The following is a 26,641-nucleotide window of genomic DNA, read 5'->3' as shown; positions in this document are numbered from 1 at the left end:
AGTTTTTCTGCAGAAAAAGGTAGTTTTTGCTGGAGTCTGGGACATTGTCACATCCGTGGTAATGAGGTAGTGGTCTGATTGGCCAAAGAAGCAACAAAACAAGGAGAATATCACAATTTCATGCTGTTGAAGATGGAGGCAAAACGTCTTTTCACTAAACAGATAATGCAAGAATGTAATGTGTAGTACACCCAGGGAACGGCGGGTTTGCCATATAAATCCATATTCTAGGAAATAGGATAAAAAACAAGGTTCTCTGGAATTAAGCACAAAAGAATTTTTTGCTTCGATATCCAGCATTCGCTCAAACCACTGCATTTGCAGCACACACTTGCCACCGAGCTTCACCAAACTGCGAGATGTACAATGAACCAGACAACATACAGCACACAACTTTGACGTGCCCAGAATACGAAGAGAGAAGACAGAAATTTCTCGACAGGGCGTAAACGCTGAGAAATTTGGAGCAACCGTTTGGTTGGGCAAGCTTGCTTTCAACTGGAAATGTGGACATGTATAAATTGAAATTAATAAACATGCAGTTTTGAGAGAATTTGAAGAAGAATTGAAAGAAAAAGAAATTTGAAGAACAATTTGATGTGTGATACTGTGCTAGAGACTTAGTGTACAAGTGAGTTATGGTAATTGCTTACTTATGTGTAAAACTAGTTAGTTCATTGTTCTGGGTTCCTTGTTTTAATTAATTATGTTATTTATTATATGATATGTACTTATCTATTTCTTAAATAATGTGTATATGAGTGTATGCTTAAAGCAAAGTAATATATTTAAAAAAAAAATATATAGATTGAAGCTGCATTATTCTTCAGGAGAATTTTGGAAGAACCAAGGAAAAATTATAAAAGGAACAAAATAACAAAATAAAATTCTAAGATTAACTAGATACAATATTTCTTGAAAAGCACATTAAAACCAGGGGCCTTTATTATTCTTTCCTTATTACTATTAAACAAATAAATAAATTATTGTGATGTGGTCTTTTTCATTTTATGGCTCATTTTGGGTGGTCTATTTGAGGAAACCAAAAGCATATGGAGATTTTGTTAACAAAATAAAGTTTATAAATACAAAATATAATTCTATATTTTAAGAATGTCAACTTTAAAATTTTTAAAACAACGCCAAATATCTTCAGTGTATGTGTACAAATTACCGAAAATATTTGTAAATTTTTCTGATAACATGGAAAACATAAATGAACACAAATTCAAATAGTTTGGTCGTTTCCAATCAATTTGGTGTTTCCATCCTCACTTTATCGGAACCGACAATGTCATATTTGGTGAAATACATGATATTCACGCGTTCAATTTTTGCAAAGGGAATAAAAACTAAGATAAAAGTTAAACTACTTGTAGCAGGACTAAAGGACAATTCTCATATCGGGTACTACAGGTTTTCTATACAGACCCAAGGAAACTGACTTCAATTGAGTAGGACAAATCGAGCAAACATTCTCTACAAGCCAGACACATATGCAAGCACAAAAATTAAGTCCCCATTGTCATCCTCACGTGGTTTAACCTGAATCGTAGCTGGATGATCCATTTTCAATGATTTAATTTCTCCGAGGACCACACATCGAACGAACCCTTGATGCAGAGGAGCTTTTCTGCTGATTCTTTACTGATGTAATGAGGTGATAACAAACCACTTTGATTTTTAGATTTTACATTACGAAAAATAATTGTTATCATTGATTAAAAAACCTTTGAATGAAAATCTTAATTTCAATGTTGCTAACACTCATTTCTACACAATTCCCTCGATTTAAAAAACAAAATTCTGAAGATTTTATGTTGAATAATTTTAATTTATATAAATATAATATAAATGTCTCATCTTACCTGGTTTTAGGATTGTAAAAATCCTAAATGCACTTTTGTAGGTAAAATGTATTTGTTTTGGTCAACAGCCTGGCCTGGCATTACCTTCCCACAACTAATCTTCTTTGAAACACGTGAACGACCCTAGCGCTACTATGCTGTTGTCCCTCTAAAATATGAAAAAGTGGGCCAAGAATTTGGAGAAAAGCGAGGTTAGGCGGACCAAGATCCTCCTCGCGATTACCGAATGAACATACTTTTACGCCGTCATCCAAACGATATTTGTTTAAGTAGAGTAACTCACCTCTAATTTTTATTACACAACTTGTCGAACTTGTGTGTATTTCGGACCTTACATTTTGACGTACACTACGCAAATGTTTATAGACAGGATGACGTATACTGTCTATAATAGTCCAATCAATAAGCATTAAATTTTTAATTTTATCTTAAATTCGTGGGGTTTTTAAATCCTAAATTACATCCATTATTTTCAAATTACACTTATGGAGTTTATTTATATCATTAAACCCAAACAACTTTCTATTGATTATTTCACATAAAACTATTTTTGCACATCTACTTGGTGGCAAGCTTAGACATTTATTTATATAGCAAAAATTTAACTTTAGTATGAACAAAAATACTGGAAAAAGTCCAAATTGTAGATAAATAATATACAGTTGATCAAAAAAGTATTGGCTCACCCCACTTTTTCCGCAAATCTCAATAGGCATAAGATATTTTCCATAAATAATATTTATTTTAAAATTGGCCTTTTAGTAATTGTAAAGTAAACGTAACAGAGAAAATTTTGAGGGTCAAAAAAGTATTTGCACAGTTTAAATGTCTAATATTAGCACCAGTCAAAACAAATCAATCCATTTTCTTTCAATAGATTAGAAATGAGGAATGACAATAATACAATGACAACAATAAAACTCAATCATTGATCTATCTTTTTCATAGCAATTTGGGTAAAATGGTGCTTATTGTGCTATTTTCAAAAATCAGATAATTAAATTTCATTTTAAATGGCTTAGCTGCCGACAAATAGAGAGAGTAGATTAGAAATTAGTTTTAGTTCTGTTTGAAATATTGTAAGAAAGTTTAGATAGACGGATTCGATTTTAAACAAATCTCGGTCAGGACGGCCATCAAAATTTAGTGAAAGGGAACAAATGAGCATACACTGTATAGTTGAGAAAGACCCCACTCTATCAGCTGCCAGGATTGCAGAAGAGGTCGCATCATTTTCCAAACCCACGTTTTGCATACAGACAATAAGAAATGTAATTCACAAATATAATTATTATGGCAGGGTCCAAAGGAAAAAAATCTTTTATTTCAGAGGTGAACCGCAAAAAAAGACTTGTTTTTGCTAAAATTTATGTTATGACATAGAAATCTGGAAAAATGTTTTTTTCAGATAAAAGTAAATTCAACATTTTCGGATCTGATGGCCGTAAGTAAATTTGGCGGAAACCTAAAACTGAGTTTCAAGCTCGCCATGTGAAGCTCACTGTAAAACATGGTGAAAATGTCCTAGATTTGGGGTAAGTGTCATTGTGGTACAGGCAACCTTCATTGACAATATTATGAATGTCGAGAAATATGTCGACATTTTGCGGCATAATTTAAAACGTAGTGCCAAAAATCTGGGGATCAAGGACACTTTTATTTTTCAACAAAATAGTGATCCCAAGCACACAACAAACAAAACAAAAGAACGGATGCTGTACAACGTTCCCAGGCAATTGAAAACGCCACCACAGTCTCCGGACATAATTGCAATTATCAGTATCTGTTGAAACCTAAAAGTAAGAAAAAAATTGAATTTCTTCAAAAATCAATTGAAATAAACTTACGAAGGCGTAAATCATAGATACCAATAGTATGATGACAAAATATTGGTGGAATCCAGTTCATAAAAACCTTATAAATAATAAACAAAGTGTGACAATACTTTTCTGACTGGGTAAATTTGAGTTTTTTTTAAACTTAATTGTTGCGTTATGCAACATTTCAATTTTTATTGTCGACTTATGTATTTTTCTAAATATATTATGAAATAAAAATATTTGTAAAAATAAATTGTTGATTTTTTAATACTGAAACTTAGAATAAGTTAAGTGTGCCAATACTTTTTTGATCCATAGTAATCGGATGTGTTTGAAACCAAAACTTTATTTATAAAATATTTGAATTGAATTGAAAATACTTCCACACTTTCATAGCTGCGATGGCCCCAGACTTATGGGGTATTACGAGTATAACTAGCGATTCTGTGTTACGGAGTGTAACACAGTGTCGCGCTCATGTTACGCTGTTAAAAATTTTAAGTTTGGAAGAAAACGGAATTTTATTATTATATATTATTTTATTAAAGTTGTGCAGAGCAATTTGTATCTAACGGCAGATTTGGAGTTAAAGTTATACCCAAGTATTTATATTTATTATCTATTTGTACTAATTCTTTTTCGAAAAACCATCTCTCTCGTCGAAGGCTTTTCCCCCGTTTTCGAAAACTAGAATTTTTGACTTACTTCAGGTTTACCTCCCAGTTCAGGGTACCGCAATAATTTTCTTGGTAAGTCATCATTTTTTGGAGAGAATTTTATCTGACGTCAAAAGAACTAAATCATCCGCATACGGTGCCATGTTAATCCGATCACCTCCTATAATATTATCTCGACCCTTCAAGCACCCTTGCTAATAAAAAGCGCAAAAAGTAGCGGGCTTAACAGGCACCCTTGTTTAACGCCCATTACCAAATATTTCAGTTAGTCCATTAAGACAACATATAGGCATAGCAGGCGGCCCTTAGATTTACAAAGAAGGCTTTTTGTCACTTACAACTCTATTTTATTTTAATTAAGCCTATCAATATATCAATATTAACACTCGTAGAATAAAATTTCCTTAACGCATAAGAAATATTATTTTACAGTTATAAAAAATATTAAATCCTGGAAGTATTTTAAAGTAAGTTTAAGTAGTTTACAACTTCAACTGGAATCTTAATATAATTAAATAGTTGGAATATTTAAGACATTGAAAATTACAAATTGTCTGTCACCCAGTAAAGAAGTCCCCAGGCCACGATTTCATAATTTTCAAAATTTTTTTTGTAGAAATTTTTTTAAAAAATTTGGGGGTTGAATGAGGATTTCAAAAATCCCTTCCTCCTCTACGACCTGTACATATCTATAGTCGAACCCCTTAAATTATAACTATATCTTGGAAAGTACACTTTTCTTTTAAGATTAAGACTTCTTATAAGCACTTACCTCGATGCTACTTCGCGCAACTCTTTTGCTGTTGCATTACCTTACCAAAATTACCTTAGCGAAGGTTCTGTACAATAATGCTTCGTATTCACAAAGGACATAATCCGATCTTTATGATTCCTCCTGAGAGTCAGCATGTTTCTGTATTTGCTTTGTCTTTTGCTTTATAGGTAAGAGGGCAGTGTTTGTAATACAGGCGTGCTGAGACTCCTTCGCTTTTCTTTTGGAGAGATTTGATTAACTCTTAGCTCGCCCCATACCTGGTGCTTTTGTCCAGGGCAAGAGTTTTTCTTTCTCAAGCCACTTTTACAGTTCTAACTTAAGCACACTCTGGTGCACCTAGATGTGGTTCTGGACCAATGGGTAAGAGGGCTTCCTTTTTTTAGCTGTTAGGCAATTTAGGCTTCCCAGGAAAATTTGGCGTTGAAAGAATACACATTTTGTGCCTTTAGCTGCCGGACTGTCTGAAAGTATGAAAATCTCTCTCTTTTCATACTTTTCTTTAGTAACTTCTGTCCACGGTGTTGTATTTCATATGCTCATCCTCATACAAACTTATAAAGTTATAATTATATCTTTTCCCGATTCTGCCCAAAATTTTTGAATCTTTTTCCCTCGAAAGACTAATGCCCATAATCAGCCTTGACAGCATCATCACCAATCCTTTTGGTTTTTAATCCCTCTATTTTGCTGTCCAATCAGAATTTACGAATAGTGGACAGAATATCAACTGTCTTAGAAAAATAAGCATTATTGTTCAAACGATTTTTTGTGCATGTTACAAAGGCGTTTGACATTTCCCCCCGAAGTATCATTCCTCTTGCCACCTAAACGTCCTGAAGCCGCGGACTGCTGGTATATGGAAAGAAGTGGTACTGAATAATCAGACATCAAACTAATCATAGCCGGCCTTCTGGTGGGATATGTGGTTGAGGTGGAGTGTGGTGGAATATGGTGGAGTCTAGTGTGTGATGAAGGCTGTGTGTAGTGGAGGCTGTTTGTAGTGGACTGTGGTGGAGGCTGTGTATGGTGGAGGCTGTGCATGGTGGAGGCTTTATTTGGTGGAGGCTGTATCTATGTAATGGAGGCTGTGCGTGGTGGAGGTTGTGCGTAGTGGAGGCTGTGTGTGGTGGAGGCTGAGCGTGGTGGAGGCTGTGTGTGGTGGAGGCTGTGTATGGTGGAGAGTTCGCGAATCTTTTTCGATTCATTTCCTCCGAGGGCCACCTATAACCCGAACCTAGCGATATTATGATTCACACAAGATTTGGTTAGGCAAAATCTTGCAATAATTTCATTTTCACTAGTATTACTGGCATTTTCTTTTTTTTGGTAGTTTTAAGATAAAATACCAGTTCCGTTTTCCACGTATATGTTTGAAATTGTGGACTCTTATGAAAATCTATTGTACCAGTTATGAATAATTAACTTCAACTGATTTATTAAAACATATAAGATGTTCAACATTTTCCATGTTTATTTTCGAAAAAAATTCCCAAGGTTACAAAATTTGACATTTCCCCCAGTACAAATATACTGTAGATTGACTTCCGATTTAAACAAAAAGATCCTATCATAGCTTTTCCCCGAGAAAATGGATCACCAACGAAAACCTGGTAGCATCAGTCCGGAGGTCTTTTCTCACTGTACTTCTTCGTGAATTCCTCTGCATTTTTCATAAACCTTTTTTTGTCTTTGACCAACTCCTCCGCCAGGTCGGAACGGAGCGGATGCTCCGGCTCAGGATCGTTGACGAGGGCGACCAACGCTTGAATGACCTGTTCTGTTTTCATCGCCGGCTTCCAGTGGTCGGGGCTTATGATCGGCAGGCAGACTCGCCCCTTTTCGTCGACGTTCGGATGGTAAATTCTCGTCCTGAAATTGATGATTGGAGGCTTGAAAGGGTACTCGACCGGGAAGTTGATTTCGATTTTAAAAGCCCCTTTGTTGTACGGTGGTTTGTCCGGAAGGATGAGCCCCACCCAATGCAGCAGGTCGTCGCCTTCCGTCTCCAGATCGCGGAACCATTTCAAGTCCGCTGACAGTATGTCGCTCAGCTCTTTCTGCAATCGACGAGAGGCGGCCATGGCGGTCCACCTGGAAAATCCCAAGATCAACTATATAAATCAGAATTTCAACAAATAAATAATACACTGCATTTGTGTGTGTTCGATCATTTCCTTACATATGATTCAATGCGTCATTGTTTCAATCATACAATTCGTGTGTAACAATAAAATTCTCAATGGTAGAAAAACTACGATGCTTAAACAAATTAAACTTTTAGGTTTTTATAGTTTGGTCGGCTCCGATCACTTTGTTCTATCCTCTCTGATTTGATCTGCCAGAAGAGGTTTGATTTCCTAAACACCCATAACTGCCCAAAAGACGAAACTCGTCTGGCACACCTTAAAGTAAGGATAGTCAAAGGGAACGGAGACCAACAAACTACAGGTTCATCTTAACTCATTTCTTTGTATGTTTTTGTATATACCAAGAAGGAGAGAGAGAGAGAGAGAGAGAGAGAGAGAGAGAGAGAGAGAGAGAGANATAGATAATAGAAGATTTATTGAGAGAGAGAGAGAGAGAGAGAGAGAGAGAGAGAGAGAGAGAGAATAGATGAGAAGATGACAATAAATAAAGAAATAGAGAAGAGAGGAGTGTGTGTTCATAAACCCCAAAAAACCCCATGAGAGCTTAATAAAGTTTTTTTTATTTTAGTTAGTTAATGTTTTACTAGCAAGGAAAAGATCAAGGTCCCAAGTCAGCAGAAGAACATATATTATATATTATTATTAGGAGCAATTCAATTTTTGGGTGTGTATATTGAATTTTTTACGAGGGTTCGTAACAGCAAAGGTTATATCAACCCTCGCTGTGCTGGTGTTTTTGAAAAAAGCCCATTTGTAAGTATGTCGGGTTCCAATGCAGGGCCGCTGCATCCGAACCCGACTTTACAGTGATGAGCGCAGTGTCAAGGCCAAAACCGTAGCATTCTTTTTAACATATTAATTTTTTTTTTTTTCAATTTTCTTGTTTCTGTTATTTCAATATTGCATAGGTTTTTCCTTGTTGGTTTTGCCGTTAGAATTCTTCGCTCGAACGAGTGCTTTGCGTTTTGTCAATGTCCATGGGTTCGGGGGCAAATGGCCATTATTTGTCTCGATTTGACTTCACAAGCTGCCTTGGTTTTTGTATTATTTATATTATGATTAATATCTTTCAATTAATGGAGGTTTTTCGTTGAGATAAAAGTCAGTGTCACTAGGGGGGATTCGAACCCACGATCTTCGGCTAGATACGCCGTTGCTTTATCACTTGAACTATCGTGACCTGGAACCACTCGGACACTAACTTCCCATCTCAACCCCATCTTTTGAATTTTCCCTCCATTTTGCCATTTTTTAAATGTCGTGTAATCTATTTGATTCTCGGCGACAAAATGAAATGGCCACGGAGAGGTTTAGTGAAGGTTTACTTCATTTTAACTTATTAAATTCACTAGTTTTCGTGGTCCGCTTGACCAATTAATATCTTTCAATTAATTAAGGTTTTTAGTTGAGATAAAACAATATTTGTCGCCGAGCATCAAATATTACACGACTGACGATGACACTGACGTTTTATCTCAACTAAAAACCTTAATTAATTGAAAGGTCTTAATTGGTCAAGCGGTCCACGAAAACTAGTGAATTATGATTAATATGTATTTATTTAAATTTAAAACTGATTTATCATTTAATTCTGGTTGCTCGAATGTAAGTTTCAGTAGTATCGAGCCACCAGGGTAAAAAATCGTTTTGTAACTTAAATCTGTTTTTATGTTGAGGTCTTGCATAGCTCTATACCCTAGCAAAACATCAAATTAGTCAGAAAAAGGAAAGAGGCGAAATTTCGCGGTTACGCGTTTTTGAAAAATTTCGTACAAACTTAGATTGCAAGATTTTTCTCCCTTCCTTTTGCCAGCGGGTTTGAAATTATGAAAGGGTCATTCGATAAAATTGTATCTTTCGGTCTTGCTGTAGGTAGAATGTAGTTTTCAGAAGATCCCGTGCCTATTTACCATTTGAGTCCGCGCCCGTCAATGAAATGTGGTAATGATAGGTTCACTGAATTTAATTGATATTCGGAGGGCTTCCTTTCGATGCTTTGTCTAATCCTAAAAATGAATGTCTCGATGGTGTTTTCTAATTTAGTCAATATGTCTTTAACAGCATGATTCGACTTTGTTTTCTTACAATGGGCCACTCCGTACGGATCGTAAATCAAACAATCGCGGTCTACCTATGAAACGCATAGAAATTGTGTATTGCGAATCATGCTTATGCGCGGATCTGTTGGTAGTAAATGGATGATTTGTGTCGTTGGGATCACTCGGTCCTCTAAAGTATTGTCCGTTTGGTTTATCTTCAAATGCTCTGTTAATTAAAATATTCTTTTTATTTAAGGCCTTAGAGAAGAAGAAAAAGTTAGTGTCACGAGCGGGATTCGAACCAAAGAACTTCGGGTAAATACGCCGCTGCTCTAACCCCTTGAGCTATCGTGACTACGATCCTCTCGGTCACCAATTCTTTTCACAACCTTTCGAATTTTGCCTCTTTTTGCCATTTTTGTTCTGTTAATGTTAAAATGTTGGTGTGTGCTGTACAAGAGAATACTGTTTATTAAAATACGTAGGGTTATTATAATGGTATGGAATTTTATTGAAGAATTCTTTGGACTTCATGTAGTTGATATTAGATAATACAGAAGAATATTTATTATTTGTTATGCTTCTAATTTCATCTATTCGTTCTGGATTAAATATCATTATGTGGTTACTTAATGGGGAAGGTAAAAATTTAAAAATTGAAATATAATTTCTTTATACCAGTCATTAATTGTTTCAAGAAGTCTGAAATTAGTCCTTCTAGCTTTAGTCGAATATAAACAAAGTTTCGTAATTCTTAAATTCTTTTTAAAAAAATTCTATCGGAGATTCTTTAAGATACAGTCTAATTTGCATTATCTCTTCTTTAAGAATTTCATATGACCTTGAATCAGCGAAATTTTGTCTCAAATGTTTAATTAAAGTAAGTAAATGATGTATAACATGCGAAATCAGTGTATTTCTGGCACACTTCTAGTTTGCTTTTCGTTTTTATGAATAAAACATTGTGGTTGTAATCTCTTTCAATAATATTTTCTGCACACAATACGCTGTATGCAGTTTCTAAAATTTTACAAAAGAAGTTTGGAAGGGTTTCCAGAAGAAAGAAATTTGATTAGTCTTTTTTTTACGTGGTTCGCAATAGCAGATGTCATATAAACCGTCAGGGTGCAGGTTTTGAAAAAAAAAAAGAAAACATTTGTAAGTATGTCGGGTAAGAAGACCTTTACTTTACAGTGACGAGCGCCGTGTCAACGCCTAAACCGTTGCAGCCCTCTTGTTATTTTATAATTAATTTTCCAAAAATAAGATTTTGTTCATTCAAACACCATCGGATATTCTAGGATTAATTACCCGTATTATCTTTTCATTCTAAATTTATTCGTTTTGGTCATTTGATTCTAATTTTGTAATCGGTGAATGTTCTGGTGATCTACTTAGTAAGACTATTTTTAATCGACCACAACGGACTTTCACCAAATTAATTGCAATCTTTCATTTTCGAACAATCGTTCCATCGTTCGACACGTTGACCGTGCCTGGTAATTGAACAAAACTCGCCATTTTTCTCGTAATATCGGTGAAATGGACAAACGGTCTTAACGTGTGTTCCAAAGTCATTCATCAGGAATTTCTCTGTTAGACTGAAAAGATCCGGTTCGACGCCAAAACCGGCTCATCGTTCATCCGCGATCCACCGCCAGGGAGTTGCCTTACGTCCAACGCGTTCTTGGTCTCCGAATTTTCGTAAATCTAAGAAAAAGGACGTTGCCCGTATGGTCGAAGATGAATGAAAAGTCAAATAACAATGAGATGGGTTTAAAAGCCACCACGTAAACCTAACGGTGCCCGGGCCCTCCCTACTTTCCTGAGTCAGTGGTAGGAAAAAAGTCAGAAGGGTCAGTGCTCGACGTTGAACTCTATTAAACACTCATCGTTTCCATTATGCGTGTAAGTACAATCTTTCTTAAAAATTTAAAAAAAAAATCAAATTCTGTATAGTCGTTATAACATACTTTTGATAGTTTATTAGTTCACGATTCATCTCAAATGCATACGTGGTTAGTATGAGGCAAATCCTCTGACCTGAGGACTGAGTGAAAGCCACATTCCGTTTTACTTTCACGTGAGATTTTAAACAATAAACCAAAACAGCATGTGCTATTTATCGCGATATGATCTCATGGAACGATAAGTACTGTTTTTTTTAATGATGGTTGATGATAATATTGATAATATTTCAGGGGGTGCGTTTTGATGCAATTTCCAAATTTGTCCTAATATTCTATACCTTTCGTAAAATATTTAGTAGTTTACAATTATATTTATCAGTTCTGCACGTTTTAATTCTAAACTGTTCAAACTAACTCTAATTTTTCAATTATTTTCTATGGCCTAGTTTGAAGAACGCTTTTTGAATGAAGAATACTTTCTACTGGTCTCCTTTGTTGATCTTTTCAAAAATGTGTGACAGTCCCAAATAAACGAATGAGACTGCTGATAGAAATTTAAAGTTGTTTTATTTATTATTTTCATTCTTAGTTGAATTTGATATTAAAAATTAGGGGTATGTCCAGATGAAAAAGTTATTTAAAAATGTTTACAAATATAACTTACTGTTTCAAGCATAATAACACTAAGTAATGAATTTTCACATCAAAATTTAAATTTATACTTGAAACCTGTAAACCTTGTTACTTTGTGAAGATTCATTATAATTTCAGAGTCCTGGATAAAGAGTTGTATTTTTTAAAGCTCGACTATGAAATTGGGTGTTTTCTTTGATCTTGGTTTTATCCCTGTCATTTATAATCACAAGAACTATTTGGCTCAGAAATTTATGTCATAATCACAGGAAAATATATTACTGCAACATGTAAATAAAAGTAATTTCCATTATCAATAAGACCATTTCGGCTAAGAAATACGACATAATTATAGCAGAGGTGATAAATTATTCTGAAATTGTGAGATGCGGTCTGGTTGATGTAGGTTTCAGAAAACCATTTTCTTTATCGTGCCAACGTTTCGATCTTTATTGAGATCATCTTCAGGGCCTGGGATTTATAAACATTGTTTAAATTTAACAAATACATGTAGGATTCAACTCAAACACTTTTAGTGAGTAGAAACAACTCACAACATATTCAAACACAAATTTCAATTGGGTCCGCAAAGCCACGCTAACGTCAGAAACCTTTCGGTTAAATTAATATAATTAATATTAAGTGTCAAACACACGAATAGTTATCACTTCAGCAATTTCATGTAGAAAATAACGTTTTTTTGGTCAAAGTAATAAGTCTAATAGCGATTGAAATCTAACAAGGGCTTAAACCCTGTCATTTAATATAAGAAATTTATTACAATTAATTAAGGTTTTTAGTTGAGATGACAAAAAGTCAATGGCACGAGCGGGATTCGAACCCACGATCTTCGGCTTGATACGCCGCTGCTCTACCACTTGAGCTATCGTGACCTCGATCCACTCGGACATCAACTTCCCATCTCAACCCCACTTTTTTTTCATCTCAACTAAAAACCTTAATCAATTGTAATGATTTAATTGGTCAAGCGGACCACGAAATTAGTGAATTATAAGAATTTATTATTAAAGGCAAATCTGAATATGGTCTATGGTAAGAGAACAATAAAATAAAAATAAAAAATCTTTTTTAAAATTTTTATTATACAATTTAACATGCATTCGATCTTGTGACATATTTCAAGAGAGCAATTGAAAAATTTGAACGTTAACACACTGTAAAATTCTCATCACTGAAAAGCGTTTTTTACCCTAAATTGTTTTTTTTTTTTTTCAATTTACAAAAGGAAATTCGATGATTATGAAAATGCGAAAATATTTCCTTTTGAAAATTTAAATCAGACAGAAAAATCGTCGTTTTTACGCATTATGTTCGATAAATTAGCGAGGTTGTTAAATGTAATCTCATTTAAATTGATTAATGTTTTTCAGAATATGTTTATTTTTTTGAAATACTCATACCCATTGAGTGATATATTAAAAAAAAAATCCTGCTTTTCCGTCCGTACCACGGATGGTTAACACTTTGTGCAACACTGATTCAATGGTATTTGTGTATTCTTTATTATAGTGGGTTGAAGCTGTTCGTAACGCCATGTTTTTTAATGTAAAATAAACGACTATAAAAGCCGATTTAACCTGGTGGGATTATAGCGCTTCCATCTCATTTTCATTCGACATAGCTATAATAACATTAAAAGAACCACCAACCGTTTTGCTCTCCCAGCTTTTATCAATAATAAAATTAAGCACACTTTGTTCAAGAAATTAAATTGCGAAATTAAGCAGGAAAAGCTCTTCAAGTTGAAGTAATAAAAAAAAATCTGTAGGAGTTTAGAGCTATATGAAATGTACAAATCAAAAAAGGTTGTGTATTAACATTTTAAAACCCGTAAATCATAATAATTTCCTTTCATCTATAATGCCATACGAAACTTCTATAACTTTTTCTTTTTTGAACCGATTTAATATTTAATAATGTCAGTAATGTCAATTACAAATGGGATGAAATAAATGTGGGTTGTTCAGTTTGAACTGTAGAAAGAAAAGTTTAGTATTTTTGTAATTTGTAATTTATATATATATATATATATATATATATATATATATGTAACTTTAATGCCCTATGCCTATATTAGTCTCTCTGGATTGTCTAGTATATGGTCAGTCTGTTCCTGAGATGTCATAATCTTTTAATAATTAATTAATTAATACTCTTTAGTCATATGTAGTCTGAGGTATATATGACATATATTATCTGGGAGGTTTTCGATTGAAATAGTTTTAGGATAATTAATTAAGGTTTTTAGTTTACTTCGATCCTCCAATGTCGTGTAATCTATTTGAAAAATGGCAAAAAGGAGGGAAAATTCGAAAGGTGGGGTTGAGATGGGACGTTAGTGTCCGAGTTGATCGAAGTCACGATAGTATATTTTTTATTTTATTTTATTTTGATTGAATATATAAAATAAAATAAAAAATATAATTTGCATTGTATAAATTCACTTTTCCACATCTAAAATGTAATTGTTATATGTAAACAATGTTTGTAAATCCCAGGCCCTGAAGATGATCTCAATAAAGATCGAAACGTTGGCACGATAAAGAAAATGTTTTTCTGAAACCTACATCACACCAGACTGCATCTCACGATTTCTAAATAAATATCGATTAACGGTCCCTCATCACCACACACAGAGTGTTTGATTTTAGTTCGTTAATGTGATGCCATTACTAGCAAGGAAAGGATCAAGATCCAAGGTCAGCAAAAGAACATGTAGTATTATTGTTAGGAGCAATTAAATTTTTGGGTGTGTAATTGAAACTAGTAATGGACCTTGGGAGTTCACCTTCTTTAATGAGAATATTTAAAAAAATACAGCTTGGCAGTACCGATCTGTCAGATAGAATTCATCCTAGAATCACAATTTCGTGCAATAAGTCACACATTCTAATGTTATATTTTTGTTTTATATAAAAAAATGTATTTTTCGACATATCAAAATTTTCAAGATAGGCCAAATCATTTAGATTGTTTGTTGCTATTCGATTTTCCGTCCAAATGCCAGAATTATTTTATTTATTTTTTTACGAGGGTTCGCAACTGCAGAGGTTATATCAACCCTCAGGGTGGCGGTGTTTTTGAAAAAAAGTCCATTTGTAAGTATGTCGGGTTCGAATCAAGCAGCATTCGAACCCGGGACCTTCACCTTACAGTGATGAGCGCTGTGTCAACGCCCAAATCTCTGCGGCCACCGACGCCCCCCAAAATTATTTATTGTAGTATTAACTATTCTGGATTGGATCTGGTTTGATTCTAGAATTGTACATATTTGTTCCGAATGAGCTTATTTCTTATTTGTTCAATCGATTTTAAAAAAAAATACCGGATCAGTTGTTGCCACGTTGCTCTTGTATAAGTAGGACCAACTGGTAAAAGTACTAAAGATGTTATAATGATACGCCAGTTAAACTACAAAACCGTTGGGCGGATCGACTGGCAAACAAACACACAATACTAAGAAGAAAAGCCATACATCGGTCAGTTTTATAAATAAAACAACACATCAATTGAGAGCGAGCCTACGATTGAACACAGCATTTAGAATTTGCAATTATTTAGAAGAAATTTTTTTTGCAATTATTTACATCCAGCAGAACAATCAAACAAAATAAGACAAAGAACCGCACAAAGAATAAAATTAATAAATACAAAAAACATCTAAACAAACAAAATTTATTTAAATAAATAAAAACTTAATGAAAATAAGTGCAAGTTTACAGACCAACAATGTGGCAAATCAACGAAAAACAACATACAAATAAAAGAACAAACACACAAAAAAAACAGGGAAATTAACATAGCATACACAAATAATCAAACTGACAAAAATGAACAAAAAATAAAACAAACAAAAAACCCTAGTTGTATTATATAAAAATTAATTCAAATGATCTATGAATGAGATAATCAACTTAATGTATGTACATGCAAGGTAACGGACAAACAATGTGGTTTAGAAACGAAAAAAACAAGAGTAAAAGTAAAAACATACACGCAAAAAACCAGAGAAAATAACAATGGTATTCACAGATAATCAAACTGATAAAAATTAACAAAAAATAAAACGACAAAAATCCCTCACAACATGTAAAATTCCAATTAAATGAGATAAACATCTCAATGTATATACGTGCAACCTAGCAGAAAAAACATCTAAATTTACGTGAAAGCTAAGAGTCAAACCATGTGCTGTTTTAACAAAAAATAAACTTTCAAATAAAAAAGCAAGCACACACAAAAAGCAGAGAGACTAGCATACATCAACAGTCACATGGATAAAAATTAACAAAAAATAAAACAAATAAAAACCCTACCGGCATGTAATCAAACAAAAAATAAAATCAAATGAAATAAATATCTTAATGTAAATACGTGCAAGCTAACTTACAAACCATGTGGTGTGTTAACAAAAAACAAACACACACAAAAAACAGTGAGACCAACAATAGCATACACAAATAATCAAACTGACAAACAATTTCAACATCTGCTACCTCTCAAATACAAAACTATTAATTATTGTAAAAATAATAATTATAATTAATTAATTATTGTAAATTGATTGTAATATTCACTAGAAATATAAAATATAAATAAAAAATTGAAACAAAAATGATAAAAATGGTTCTTGGTTATGGCTGGTTAAGCTAATGAAAAAAATAACTAACAACTTGTAAACAACCAAAATTAAACACTCATTATAACAAAAAATGAACAAATCTACAAGCAAATAAAGAAAAAGTAGACAAACATGCAGACTAAGAAATAAATGAAACAACAAAACAAAATTGTACAATCTGCTATAAATGCTCGCAATAGAGCGATTATTTACTTTTGAATACTGGAAAATCTTCACATTAGTTTTCCAAGGATACATTTTATGAATACATAGATAAATTTAGGAGTTAGTAGAATGAATAGGTGTTTGACCTGGTCTTAATTATAATTTCAATGTCCTTGAAACCAGTGAATTAATAATTTTGAAGTCCTGATGAAGGGGAAATATTTATCGCAGGCCCAGCGATGGAACTTAGAAGAAAGACCGAAAGAACTTAGCCGCTTCTTTTCAAATGGGCCTTTCCCTGATTTTTCATATTCATTTGCTTATCAGAGCAAGTCCTGTCCTATTTCTCTTTCACTCGCTCGATATGAACAACAATTTTGTTAATTTGTGAGTTTTACTTAAAAAGTGAAAGTTGATTGGTTGGTAAGAAATCGTACATTACGTTCTTAAGCATCGTTAAAGGCTAATATTTCAGGGAACTGGAATTTGAAATTAATTCTTTTTTTAGGTGAATAGGCGAGGATGAAAACAGGCAGTTGGCTCATTATTTCAATTATTGGAAGCGCAGTTTTTGCTCAAACCAGTGGTTACACCAATAAGACCCAACCAAGAGGTAAGAAACTTGAACAATTTTAAACACATTTTAGAGTTCCATTTCTAAACTGTATCTCATGCCTCATTTGTTTAATGATTAAAATAATCTGTTTAAAAAAAGACTCATTTTATTTTAGACATTGTTACAAACGAAATCGACAATGGATGGCAAGATGACCCGTACATGGAAGAAACGAAGCAGACGTGCAACGCCGGCAGCATTTCAGGGTGCTTCGCATCGAAGACGATGTCATCTATGTCGGGCTTCTTCGACAGAGACTTGTACACAATTTCAAAGGAGGCACGGTTCGTCAGGACGTCCCCAATGAGCGAGAAGAAGATATCATTCGAAGGCATGGATTTCGCTCAGGAGCCTCGTTCAGGCGAGTCGCCCTGGGAGGCGGCAATCGGATTCCTCGCCAGAAGAGCGGAACACTTCATCAAGACAACAGCGTTAGAAGTGGAGCTGAATGATGAGATGACTGAACATGGAAAATACCAGCCGAGGTTCATCGACGAGATCTATTCGGAAATAGAACGGCTAGAAGATAAAAACGAAAAACCTGAAAGTAAGTTATTGAATAATTAACGTGGCTGGTTCAAGGGATCGGAAATTGAAGAGACTAGAATCTTGGGCGGCTTGGTTTTGGATAGTAAGGTTAGTGCCGTCGTAAGGAGCTTTGACAATTTGTCTTGGGTATTTTAATAGGAAGGATGGGCGTATGTGCAAAGTGGTCGCAGTATTGTTTTAGTAGAGATGGGTTTTAACAAAACAGATTTTTGCCCTAAAAGTATTCATGTCATGATGTGATTAATAGAAATAATCAAATTTAATCCCCAAATGAGTCCCAAATAGTGTCATAGTGCCATTCATTTATATACTTTAGTAAGTTAAGTTTTGTTGCACATAAGTAGGGTTTTTTTGGCTGTATTAGGAGAGGTTAGATTGAAATGCTTAGTGTATACATATTTTGCCACTTTTGCATACTTTCATCAAAGGAAGGCATACAAAAGTTAACCAAACTCTTAGGGTAAAATGAAATAAAACCTGATTTAAAAGAAAGCCATCTTAAATTCCTAACATGGATAAAAGTAAATGAGATTAAATTTAAAAAAATTAACATAGCCTACCAAATAAAAATAGCAAGATGAACATACGTTCGGCATTGGTTCGAATCCCGCTCGTGACAGTAACTTTTTCATTTCAACCAATACTTTACATAAAGATTAATTAATTTAAAGAAGTTGTTTGGTCAATCGGACCACGAAATATGAATGTAAGCTATTTTAAGTGACAAAATATAAAGATAATTACAATAAAAACTTTTTAACCTTTTTATGTTATTTCTCACTTTTATATTGTTAAGGGGAGCTAATTTATGCTTTTACATGTAGTTTTCGTGGTCTAAAATCTAGTAAACTATACTAATTCTTAGTACAATATTGTTTTAGTCTATTTTCCTATGGCGCCTGGTCAAAAAATATGTATGTCAATCAGTAGTTTATGCAATTATTATACGAGTGAGATTGGTACATGTGTGAGCTGAAATGTTTAAATGTATGTATTATTTATGAGTTGATCGCCAACCCTCTGCGCACTAATCGGAAATTTTTGTTACTTCCTTTCGCGTATCTTTCATCTCTCATATTTTGTCTCCTGTTTTCTTAGCTTGTTAACATTTAGATGGTACCTCAGATTGTAAAATTTTAAATTAATTCCTCTTTTTCTCGGTCTCACTGTGTATACCATTTATATTCCAACCAGAACATGTGTTTATCGATGTCTGGTATAAAATGTGAAGACAAGAATATGTATCGAGGTTATTTACATTGAAAAAGCAATCTTGGAACCAGGATTTTATCCAAGCAACCTCCAACATCCAAGAAAACCTTGAGCTTATCAAAGACCAAAAGTACAGTACAATACTAAATGAGGGAAATTGTACTCAGTATGCTTTTACACTGAAAAAACTAACGACTACTGTTCATCAACAACAAGTAGCTTCCGACTCTCGAGTGGAGATCCTTACCACTCTTCCTAGACACCATACTGATGTGAAACCCCCACGTACTAAAGAGGCAACTTAAAAAAAGACTTGGACTTCTTTGATTTCTGCCCCCACTCCATGTTCGATTATTTTCATAAATTTTATTCTTCCAAACATATCTTGCTATTTTTATGTGGTAGGGTATGTTAATTTTTTAAAATTTAATCTCATTTACTTTTATTCATATTAGGAATTTATTAGTTATTCATATCGTTTACAATAAAACAAATATATCATTATAGCAGTTGTAATACCGTGGACTTTGAATAAATTCCATAGGGATGTAAATTTTTAAGTGGAACACCGTACATTGTTTTACTACTTTGAAAATTCGTATTTAAGGGCTCCCTAGCTTCTCCTTATAAGCGATAAACAATTTTTTAAGAGATTGCTCATTTTAAACCTTTCATCGGTATAAAACTGTTGAAACCTTCTCTGTATGGTTTTTCTTAAAGATTCCTCAAAATTAAAGAATATGTGAAACACAAATTAAAAGGTCTTTCATGTATTTATTTTTATAAAATTTATTACTACTCCACATTTTGTTATTTTTATGTATAAAACACGAACATATCAAAGTTTAGTATTATTTGTGTGGGCATTCAGTGACCAGTCGTCTTGACTTTACAACACAAAACCCAATAATTAAATAAATTAATCGTATTACACTGTACATTTTTATCTCTGTTGGCAGTGGTACAAAATTTATTAAATCATAATTTTATAATAAAAAATGTCACAACACATATTGGTATCGATTAATCTGCGAGAGGAACTTAACTTTTGTTGGTACGTCTATTCTCGCTTGTTTTGTCACTTTGCGACCTTTCAGGAATAAGAAATTCTTGCATGAGTGCGAGGTAAAATTATTACAGTGATAGTTAAAGTGATTAGTGTTACATTAGTCCAATACGAATAAAACAAATGATTATGATTTAAATAACACTGGATCTTCATGAAAATTATATGTGAACTATTGTGGTCTGGTCTATCATGTTATGAACCTGTCGATCAGTTTTTGCCCATCATACAAATTTTCCAAAATAACATTACACGGCTCAAGAATTTTCAAGACTTTCATACAATTACAACGATAGCTACATAGTGCAATTACAATATTTTTTCTGTTATACATCACAATTTATATATAACAGAAAAAATATATACAAAGAAATAATATAATGCAATAGAGAAGGTTTTTCTTTATTATCAGTAAAAGTACAATTATGACAGAATTGGAAGTCTAGTTTACTCTTTAACTTAAAGAAATTCCTATCCTAGAAGAAGTCTTTGTGTCTAAAACCGTTGGGTGTCTTTGGCGAGGGGCAAAACAATTAATACGCAATAAAATTCCATTGGCTGTGCTAGGATTCGAACCCAGATGTGGCTAGGGTAGCAAAAATGAGTCGGAAGCCCTAACTCTGCCACCGCGGTTCCCTTGTTTACTCATTAGATTTTACTATTAATTTTTAACATGATTGCACTACAAATGTTGATATTTTTTAGAGAGATATGAAATAAAAAAGCTGTTCATCCCATTGCTTGTCATTCTGAAAATATTCAAACTGAAGCTGCTGTTTCTGTTACCCGTCCTGCTAGGGTTTGTCTCATTTAAAAAAGTCATCGGAATTCTGATTTTCCTCGTTCCTGGCATTATTGGGTATTTCAAGGTGAGTTGAAATAAGTTTAATTATTCCTTTAAGTAACTAAATCCTTTATAAGAAAAGAATTAATATATATGTTATAATAAATACATTACCCGTGCATGTAACTGTTTACAGCTTTGCAAACCGGACATAAACAGTTCATACGGCAATTTTGGGCATAGCAATTATTACCACAGGCCTCCATCAATCGGAGAAAAGTACGACCAAATAAATACCCACATGTTGTCATACAGAGAGCAGCAAGAAGCTATGAAACTGGCCTACCATGGATATAGAAACTGATTGTGCAGATTTTTTTTTTCATAGGGCATTAATAATTTATTTATGGTTTGATCATAAACTTGCGTATTGTTTTCAATTTCTTATATCGATGTGACTTTTTTCTGTAATTTTTCTTATTTAATGTTACCGTTTTGCAAATTTGCAGAGCTACAAAAATTATGATAACTGTCATTAAAGTTTTTGTGTTTATCAAAGTTATTTAAATAGTGTAAAAAAGTATTTCAATATTTCAACTTAACATATAAAATTGTATTTCCTGAGATGTGCCAACTGACAAATATTTATACTGAATATTACCAATGTCATGTACCTTGATTGTTTCTGGTGTATGTAAAGCAATGGAGTGTTAATTTTAGTTCTAAATTGAACGAGGTATGTTTTTACTTCAATTATTTATGTGATTGTATACCTTACATTTATATTTTTTTTTAATTTGCCTTAGATTATTTACAGGTATAGATAAAAAAAAGGTTTTTACTAGAATTATCATTTGTTCCAAGCTGTTAACCAATGCTCAATAAACATTTGACAGCCGATATCAAATGTATTTTTTATGGTTTAAGGTTTTCATAAACTGTAATAGTGTTTCCATTTTATATAAACCAAAATCACTTAGGTTTTAATACGATTTGTTATAATGATATTATTACCGTGATGTCCAACCTATAAAATCTATTGAAAACTTCCCGTAACAATAAGATAAAATCGGATAGGATCTTTGTTTCTGTTCTCAAATTCATGAAAAACAAGCAGATTATTGACTAAAAATCGAATCAGGACACACAAATATGTCCATACACGCGTGGACCGAGTTGAGCGTATAACTTCTTGCAGTCTTCCAGCAATTCAAGCTTTGTAATTTGCAATAAATAACAGGCAGGCCTCGAGAATCACCCACCCCGGTTGTTGGCAGTCCAGGGCTAGATCTTAGTCTTATCCGTCCAGCCTCTGAGGTTGAGCTCCAGCGACCACCAACAGCTAGGTTATTTCAGACCCCAGCCAAATCAGTTTCCAAACCAAACCCATTCACCATCACATTCAGCTAAAGTGGTGGAGTATTCGATATTCCTTCTTTACACCTATTATAACTAACCTAATCGAGGGTCCAATTGGTACTCAATATTACGCCTTCTGCCCTCTCACACTAAACACTCACGCCAATAAATACATTTATCTCTACACACGCTGGAGACATAAAACTATCAGTATTACATAAAACAGAACAAACTGCTTCTGGAAATAATCGGACCCCTGTACCGTGATCAAGCGTGATTATCGTCGGGTGGCATTCCTACACGCTCTCTATGTAGAGCAAGGGAATTGCATCGTTCAAAATGGTGGGGCGCATCGAGCAACCTTCTGTACATGTCGGAATCACACGCCGGTTGTCCATATGTCATCCTCGAATGGCCAATTCTTATTCGAGTTAAGATTATTTTTTTGCGGTCAGGTCTTCTGAATACACCTATCGACAGTGATCTTGATAAGCGAGAACTTCTCTGCCGATCCGAAAAACAAGTGTTCGTGTGTGAACCTATTTTTCAAGTGAGAATGACCCTAAACAAACAATATTTTTACGGTTAGTCATTTTTTAAAAATCAGCTCATAGTACAATTACCCATGGGATAACAAAGAAAGTCATAAAGAGTGAGGCAACCACCCACTTGTGGCGCTCCGTAAGTAGACAAAGCATCGTTAGTTTGGTTCAAATTTTTTCCCTTCCTAAGAATCGTTTTTGTGGGATCTTTAGGTTATCGTCTCTTTATTCTGCGGGTGGGTTTAGTTGCATATGGCGGGATGATAGGCTTTCAATTAACAGGTTTGTAGTGATAGAATAAATTGTGTACAGTATATAGTTACTCTATGGACATAGGGAACAATCAAATCTTTTTTTGTAGCTTTATTTAAAAAAAAGTGGAGTTCCAGGGATTTTTTAGAAGATGTTTGCCTGTTGGATTGAACCTCGTACTTCTAGTCGATACGCCTATATTGGTTTGAGTGTAGATTAGTTAAGTTTTTCGTCGATCGGTAGTTTTCCTTTGTCATTTAGTCGTGACCGACGTTTGTGATGTTTCGTTAGTTCTTGCTTAAGGCGTGTTTGTTGGTACCATCTCAGTCGTTTGAGTACATAGGTATCGCATTTTGTACGATATTGGAACGAAAACTTTATTGAAATGGAGGATTAATTTTTCTAACAACGGTCACAGTTATACAGAATTTCGATTTCAACGAAGACGGTAAATGGAAAGGGTATGGGCATAACTCTGAGTACCATATGGCTCCGGGATTCACCACCACTATCTTTCAAGCATAACCACTAACAATTAATTAAGGTTTTTAGTTGAGATGAAAAAAAGTTAATGGCACGAGAGGGATTCGAACCCACGACCTTCGGCTAGATACGCCGTTGCTCTCGACGACATTTGAAAAATGGCAAAAGGAGGGAAAACTCATAAGGTGGGGTTGAGATGGGGAGTTGATGTCCGAGTGGATCGAGGTCACGATAGCTCAGGTGGTAGAGCAGAAGCGCATCTAGCCGAAGGTCGTGGGTTCGAATCCCTCTCGTGCCATTAACTTTTTTTCATCTCAACTAAAAACCTTAATTAATTGTCTTGTATTAATTGGTCAAAGCGGACCACGAAAATAGTGAATAACTACTAACTTTAGAAACACGGCCACATTAAATAAACAAGCAAAATCAGAAGGGTTCACCCATAGTAATACTAATAGAGAGAGCTCTTAAAGCTTTTCAAACCTACGAGTTCAACTCAAAACTAGTCTGTAACAGCACAAATACCCAAGTGAAATTTGGGACCATAAATAGCTTAACGCTTAGGTAGGTTCCAGGTCATGAAGGTGTTTCAGCCATTAGGCGGCAGACACCCTTCCTAACAGGAAGTCTTGGAAAATACTGCGCCCTTTTGTTGCATAAACTATAGCTTACTTTTTAACTAACTAACTAATTGCTAAAAATAACAAAAATAGTGGGAACGCATTCCAGGAATCAGACAAGTAGAATGATTACAGGGGTTCTCTCTGAGAAGTGAAAAATGAAATCCTATTCAACAGAAAGGAATTTAATACCTCAATATGTACTTAATAGGTATATTTAGAGAACATTGTGCAGTGTAATCCTAGGGCATAATAGTACTTTCAAAAATATAACTATTACCAGATTACTAATGACTTTTATGTCTCGATGAGATATTGACAACAGAGCATATCATTTGTACCTGCTCTGCAACCTGCGAAAGCCTGAGCAATGACGACCTAGAAACAATACCTCTGAAAAAAATTGTATTTTATCAATCAATTAAGGTTTTTAGTTGAGATAAAAAAATTAATTGAAAGATATTAATTAGTCAAACGGACCACGAAAACTAGTGAATTTAATAAGTAAAAATGAAGTATACCTTCACTAAAGCTCTCGGTGGCCATTTCATTTGTCGCCGAGAATCAAATAGATTACACGACATTTGAAAAATGGCAAAAAGGAGGGAAAATTCAAAAGGTGGGGTTGAGAAGGGAAGTTGGTGTCCCAGTAGATGGAAGTCACGATAGCTCAAGTGGCAAAGTAGCGGCGTATCTAGCCGAACTTCGTGGGTTCGAATCCCGCTAGTAAAACTGACGTTTTTATCTCAACTAAAAACCTTAATTAATTGAAAGATATTAATTGGTCAAGCGGACCAAGAAAACTAGTGAACTGTATTTTATTAAAGAACCAATAAGGCGAAAGCGCTACGATTCTAAAGGCGTAAAAAAGTTACACAAAAAGGAAAAATAAACGAGAAAACTGATCAACTCTCTCTCCCTCTCTCCCTTTTTCCTTTTTCCTCCCTTCTCTCACTCACTCTCTTTCTCTTTCTGAATTAACGATATGTATAGAAATCATCGATCATCCTTTTTCACTTACTTCCTTTCTCTGCCTACCCTTTCTTTTCCATTATTCTTTGCATATTGGGTTGTTCATATTTTTTCAAAAAAAGGTTCAGGACCTAATTATGACTGGAAAATTAAAAACATTATCATATCATATCAATAATTCACTAACTCTTTCAATCAATCTTTCCTTACTCTCTCTCCGTCTTCCTCTTTCTCTTTCTCTCAATTAGCAATTCATTCAATATATTTACATGCTTGCAGTATTAGAGGCTTGGGTCTGTACGATATTTTTGGAGGTGAGTTATACCTGAAATATAAGATTTGAGTAAAGATTGAATTAGATACTGTGCTCCATTTTTTTTAGCTTTAATACCCATCATCATATCTTTGACCATTTTTGGAAAATCCTTTTAGATTGGATATCTTTCCTTGAAATGATGGTTAGTCAGCACTTTCAGTAGGTGCAGGCCATTAACTATTTGCCTAAAAAGGATCTAAAAAAATAATAATGCGTATAAATGGAAAAAAGAACAAAGTTTAATGGCTTTGCCATTTTTAAAACTAATTTAATCAACTACATTTCTTTACGTAGAAAATATTTATTTGCAAGTATAGAATTATGCTTGATTTGTGGCTCCCTCTGCACAATGTCAGAAGCAACAGTGTTGTACGTTTGCTTTCCGGCGAAACCAGCAGATGGGATGAACTACCAGCTTGTTCATTCTTCCTCGTTCCTACCCGGTACGCATTTATGTACTTGGTTTTTTAAAGTTTTGAAAAACCTTATTTAGATTTCTAAAATGAACAAAACAGCAGTATGAGTAGTCCGACGGGATAATTTTAAAAAGGTAAAAATTATATGTAAACAATGTTTGTAAATCCCAGTCCTTGAAGATGATCTCAATAAAAGATCGAAACGTTGGCACGATAAAAAAAATGTTTTTCTGAAACCTACATCACACCCGACCGCATCTCACGATATCTGAATAACTATCGATTAACGGTCACTAATCTCTACACATTCCCATTAAATTTATCCAATTAATTTACTTTTTGTGGGCAATTGACCAAGTTACTTCTTTCAATTAATTATTCTTTTTATGTAAGGTCTTGGTTGAGATGAAAAAGTCAGTGTCATGAGCAGGATTCCATCCCACGATTGATTCATCTCAACCAAGACCTTACATAAAAAGAGTAATTAATTGAAAGAAGTAACTTGGTCAATTGACCACCAAAACGTAAGTGTATTAATATTCAATAAGAAAAAGAAGTATCACTTCACTAAACAGGTTCGAATCTCGCTCATGACACTAACTTTTTCATCTCAACCAAGACCTTACATAAAACGAATTGAATTGAAACATTAAATATATTTCGGCCGCAAGAGTAGGCTTTGACACGGCGGTGTTCACTGTAGGGTAAAGGTCCAGGGTTCGAATACAGCAGCCCTACTTTGCATTTTAAAAACTCTGACTGACCATATGACCTCTGC

The 26,641-nt window shown here is 34.1% G+C and overlaps 2 protein-coding genes and 1 pseudogene across 2 annotated transcripts in view; 1 reads left to right on the top strand and 2 right to left on the bottom strand.

Annotated features, from left to right (window-relative positions):
- Positions 1-1,958, bottom strand: part of LOC106662164 (ribonuclease P protein subunit p25-like protein) — a 47,652-nt gene extending 45,694 nt beyond the window's left edge. The window contains exon 1 of the mRNA XM_014386012.2: positions 1,869-1,958. The gene's annotated coding sequence lies outside the window, so the exon portion shown is untranslated. The remainder of the gene's footprint in view (positions 1-1,868) is intronic.
- A 4,628-nt stretch (positions 1,959-6,586) lies between these two features.
- On the bottom strand, positions 6,587-7,311 carry LOC106662076 (annotated as a pseudogene).
- Positions 7,312-10,809: 3,498 nt separating this feature from the next.
- On the top strand, positions 10,810-21,803 carry LOC106662084. Its single transcript, XM_014385894.2, has 5 exons — positions 10,810-11,234; positions 17,185-17,289; positions 17,408-17,839; positions 20,825-20,988; positions 21,100-21,803. The coding sequence occupies exons 2-5, from the start codon at positions 17,199-17,201 to the stop codon at positions 21,265-21,267; spliced, it is 855 nt and encodes a 284-aa protein (XP_014241380.1). The 5' UTR covers positions 10,810-11,234; positions 17,185-17,198; the 3' UTR covers positions 21,268-21,803.
- The last annotated feature ends 4,838 nt before the right edge of the window (positions 21,804-26,641 follow it).

The sequence above is a fragment of the Cimex lectularius genome, unplaced genomic scaffold (genome assembly GCF_000648675.2).
Source record: "Cimex lectularius strain Harlan isolate CLEC.00 unplaced genomic scaffold, Clec_2.1 scaffold51, whole genome shotgun sequence".
In the NCBI taxonomy this organism is placed as follows: Eukaryota; Metazoa; Arthropoda; class Insecta; order Hemiptera; family Cimicidae; genus Cimex; species Cimex lectularius.
Note: the sequence above shows the minus strand (reverse complement) of the source record. Positions and strands in the feature narration are given on the sequence as shown.

Coding starts and splice junctions, on each gene's coding strand:
- LOC106662084 (XM_014385894.2), top strand. CDS start 17,199: ATGAAAACAGGCAGTTGGCTCATTATTTCAATTATTGGAAGCGCAGTT. Junction 17,290..17,407: donor CAATAAGACCCAACCAAGAG/GTAAGAAACTTG, acceptor ATTTTATTTTAG/ACATTGTTACAAACGAAATC. Junction 17,840..20,824: donor TAAAAACGAAAAACCTGAAA/GTAAGTTATTGA, acceptor GATATTTTTTAG/AGAGATATGAAATAAAAAAG.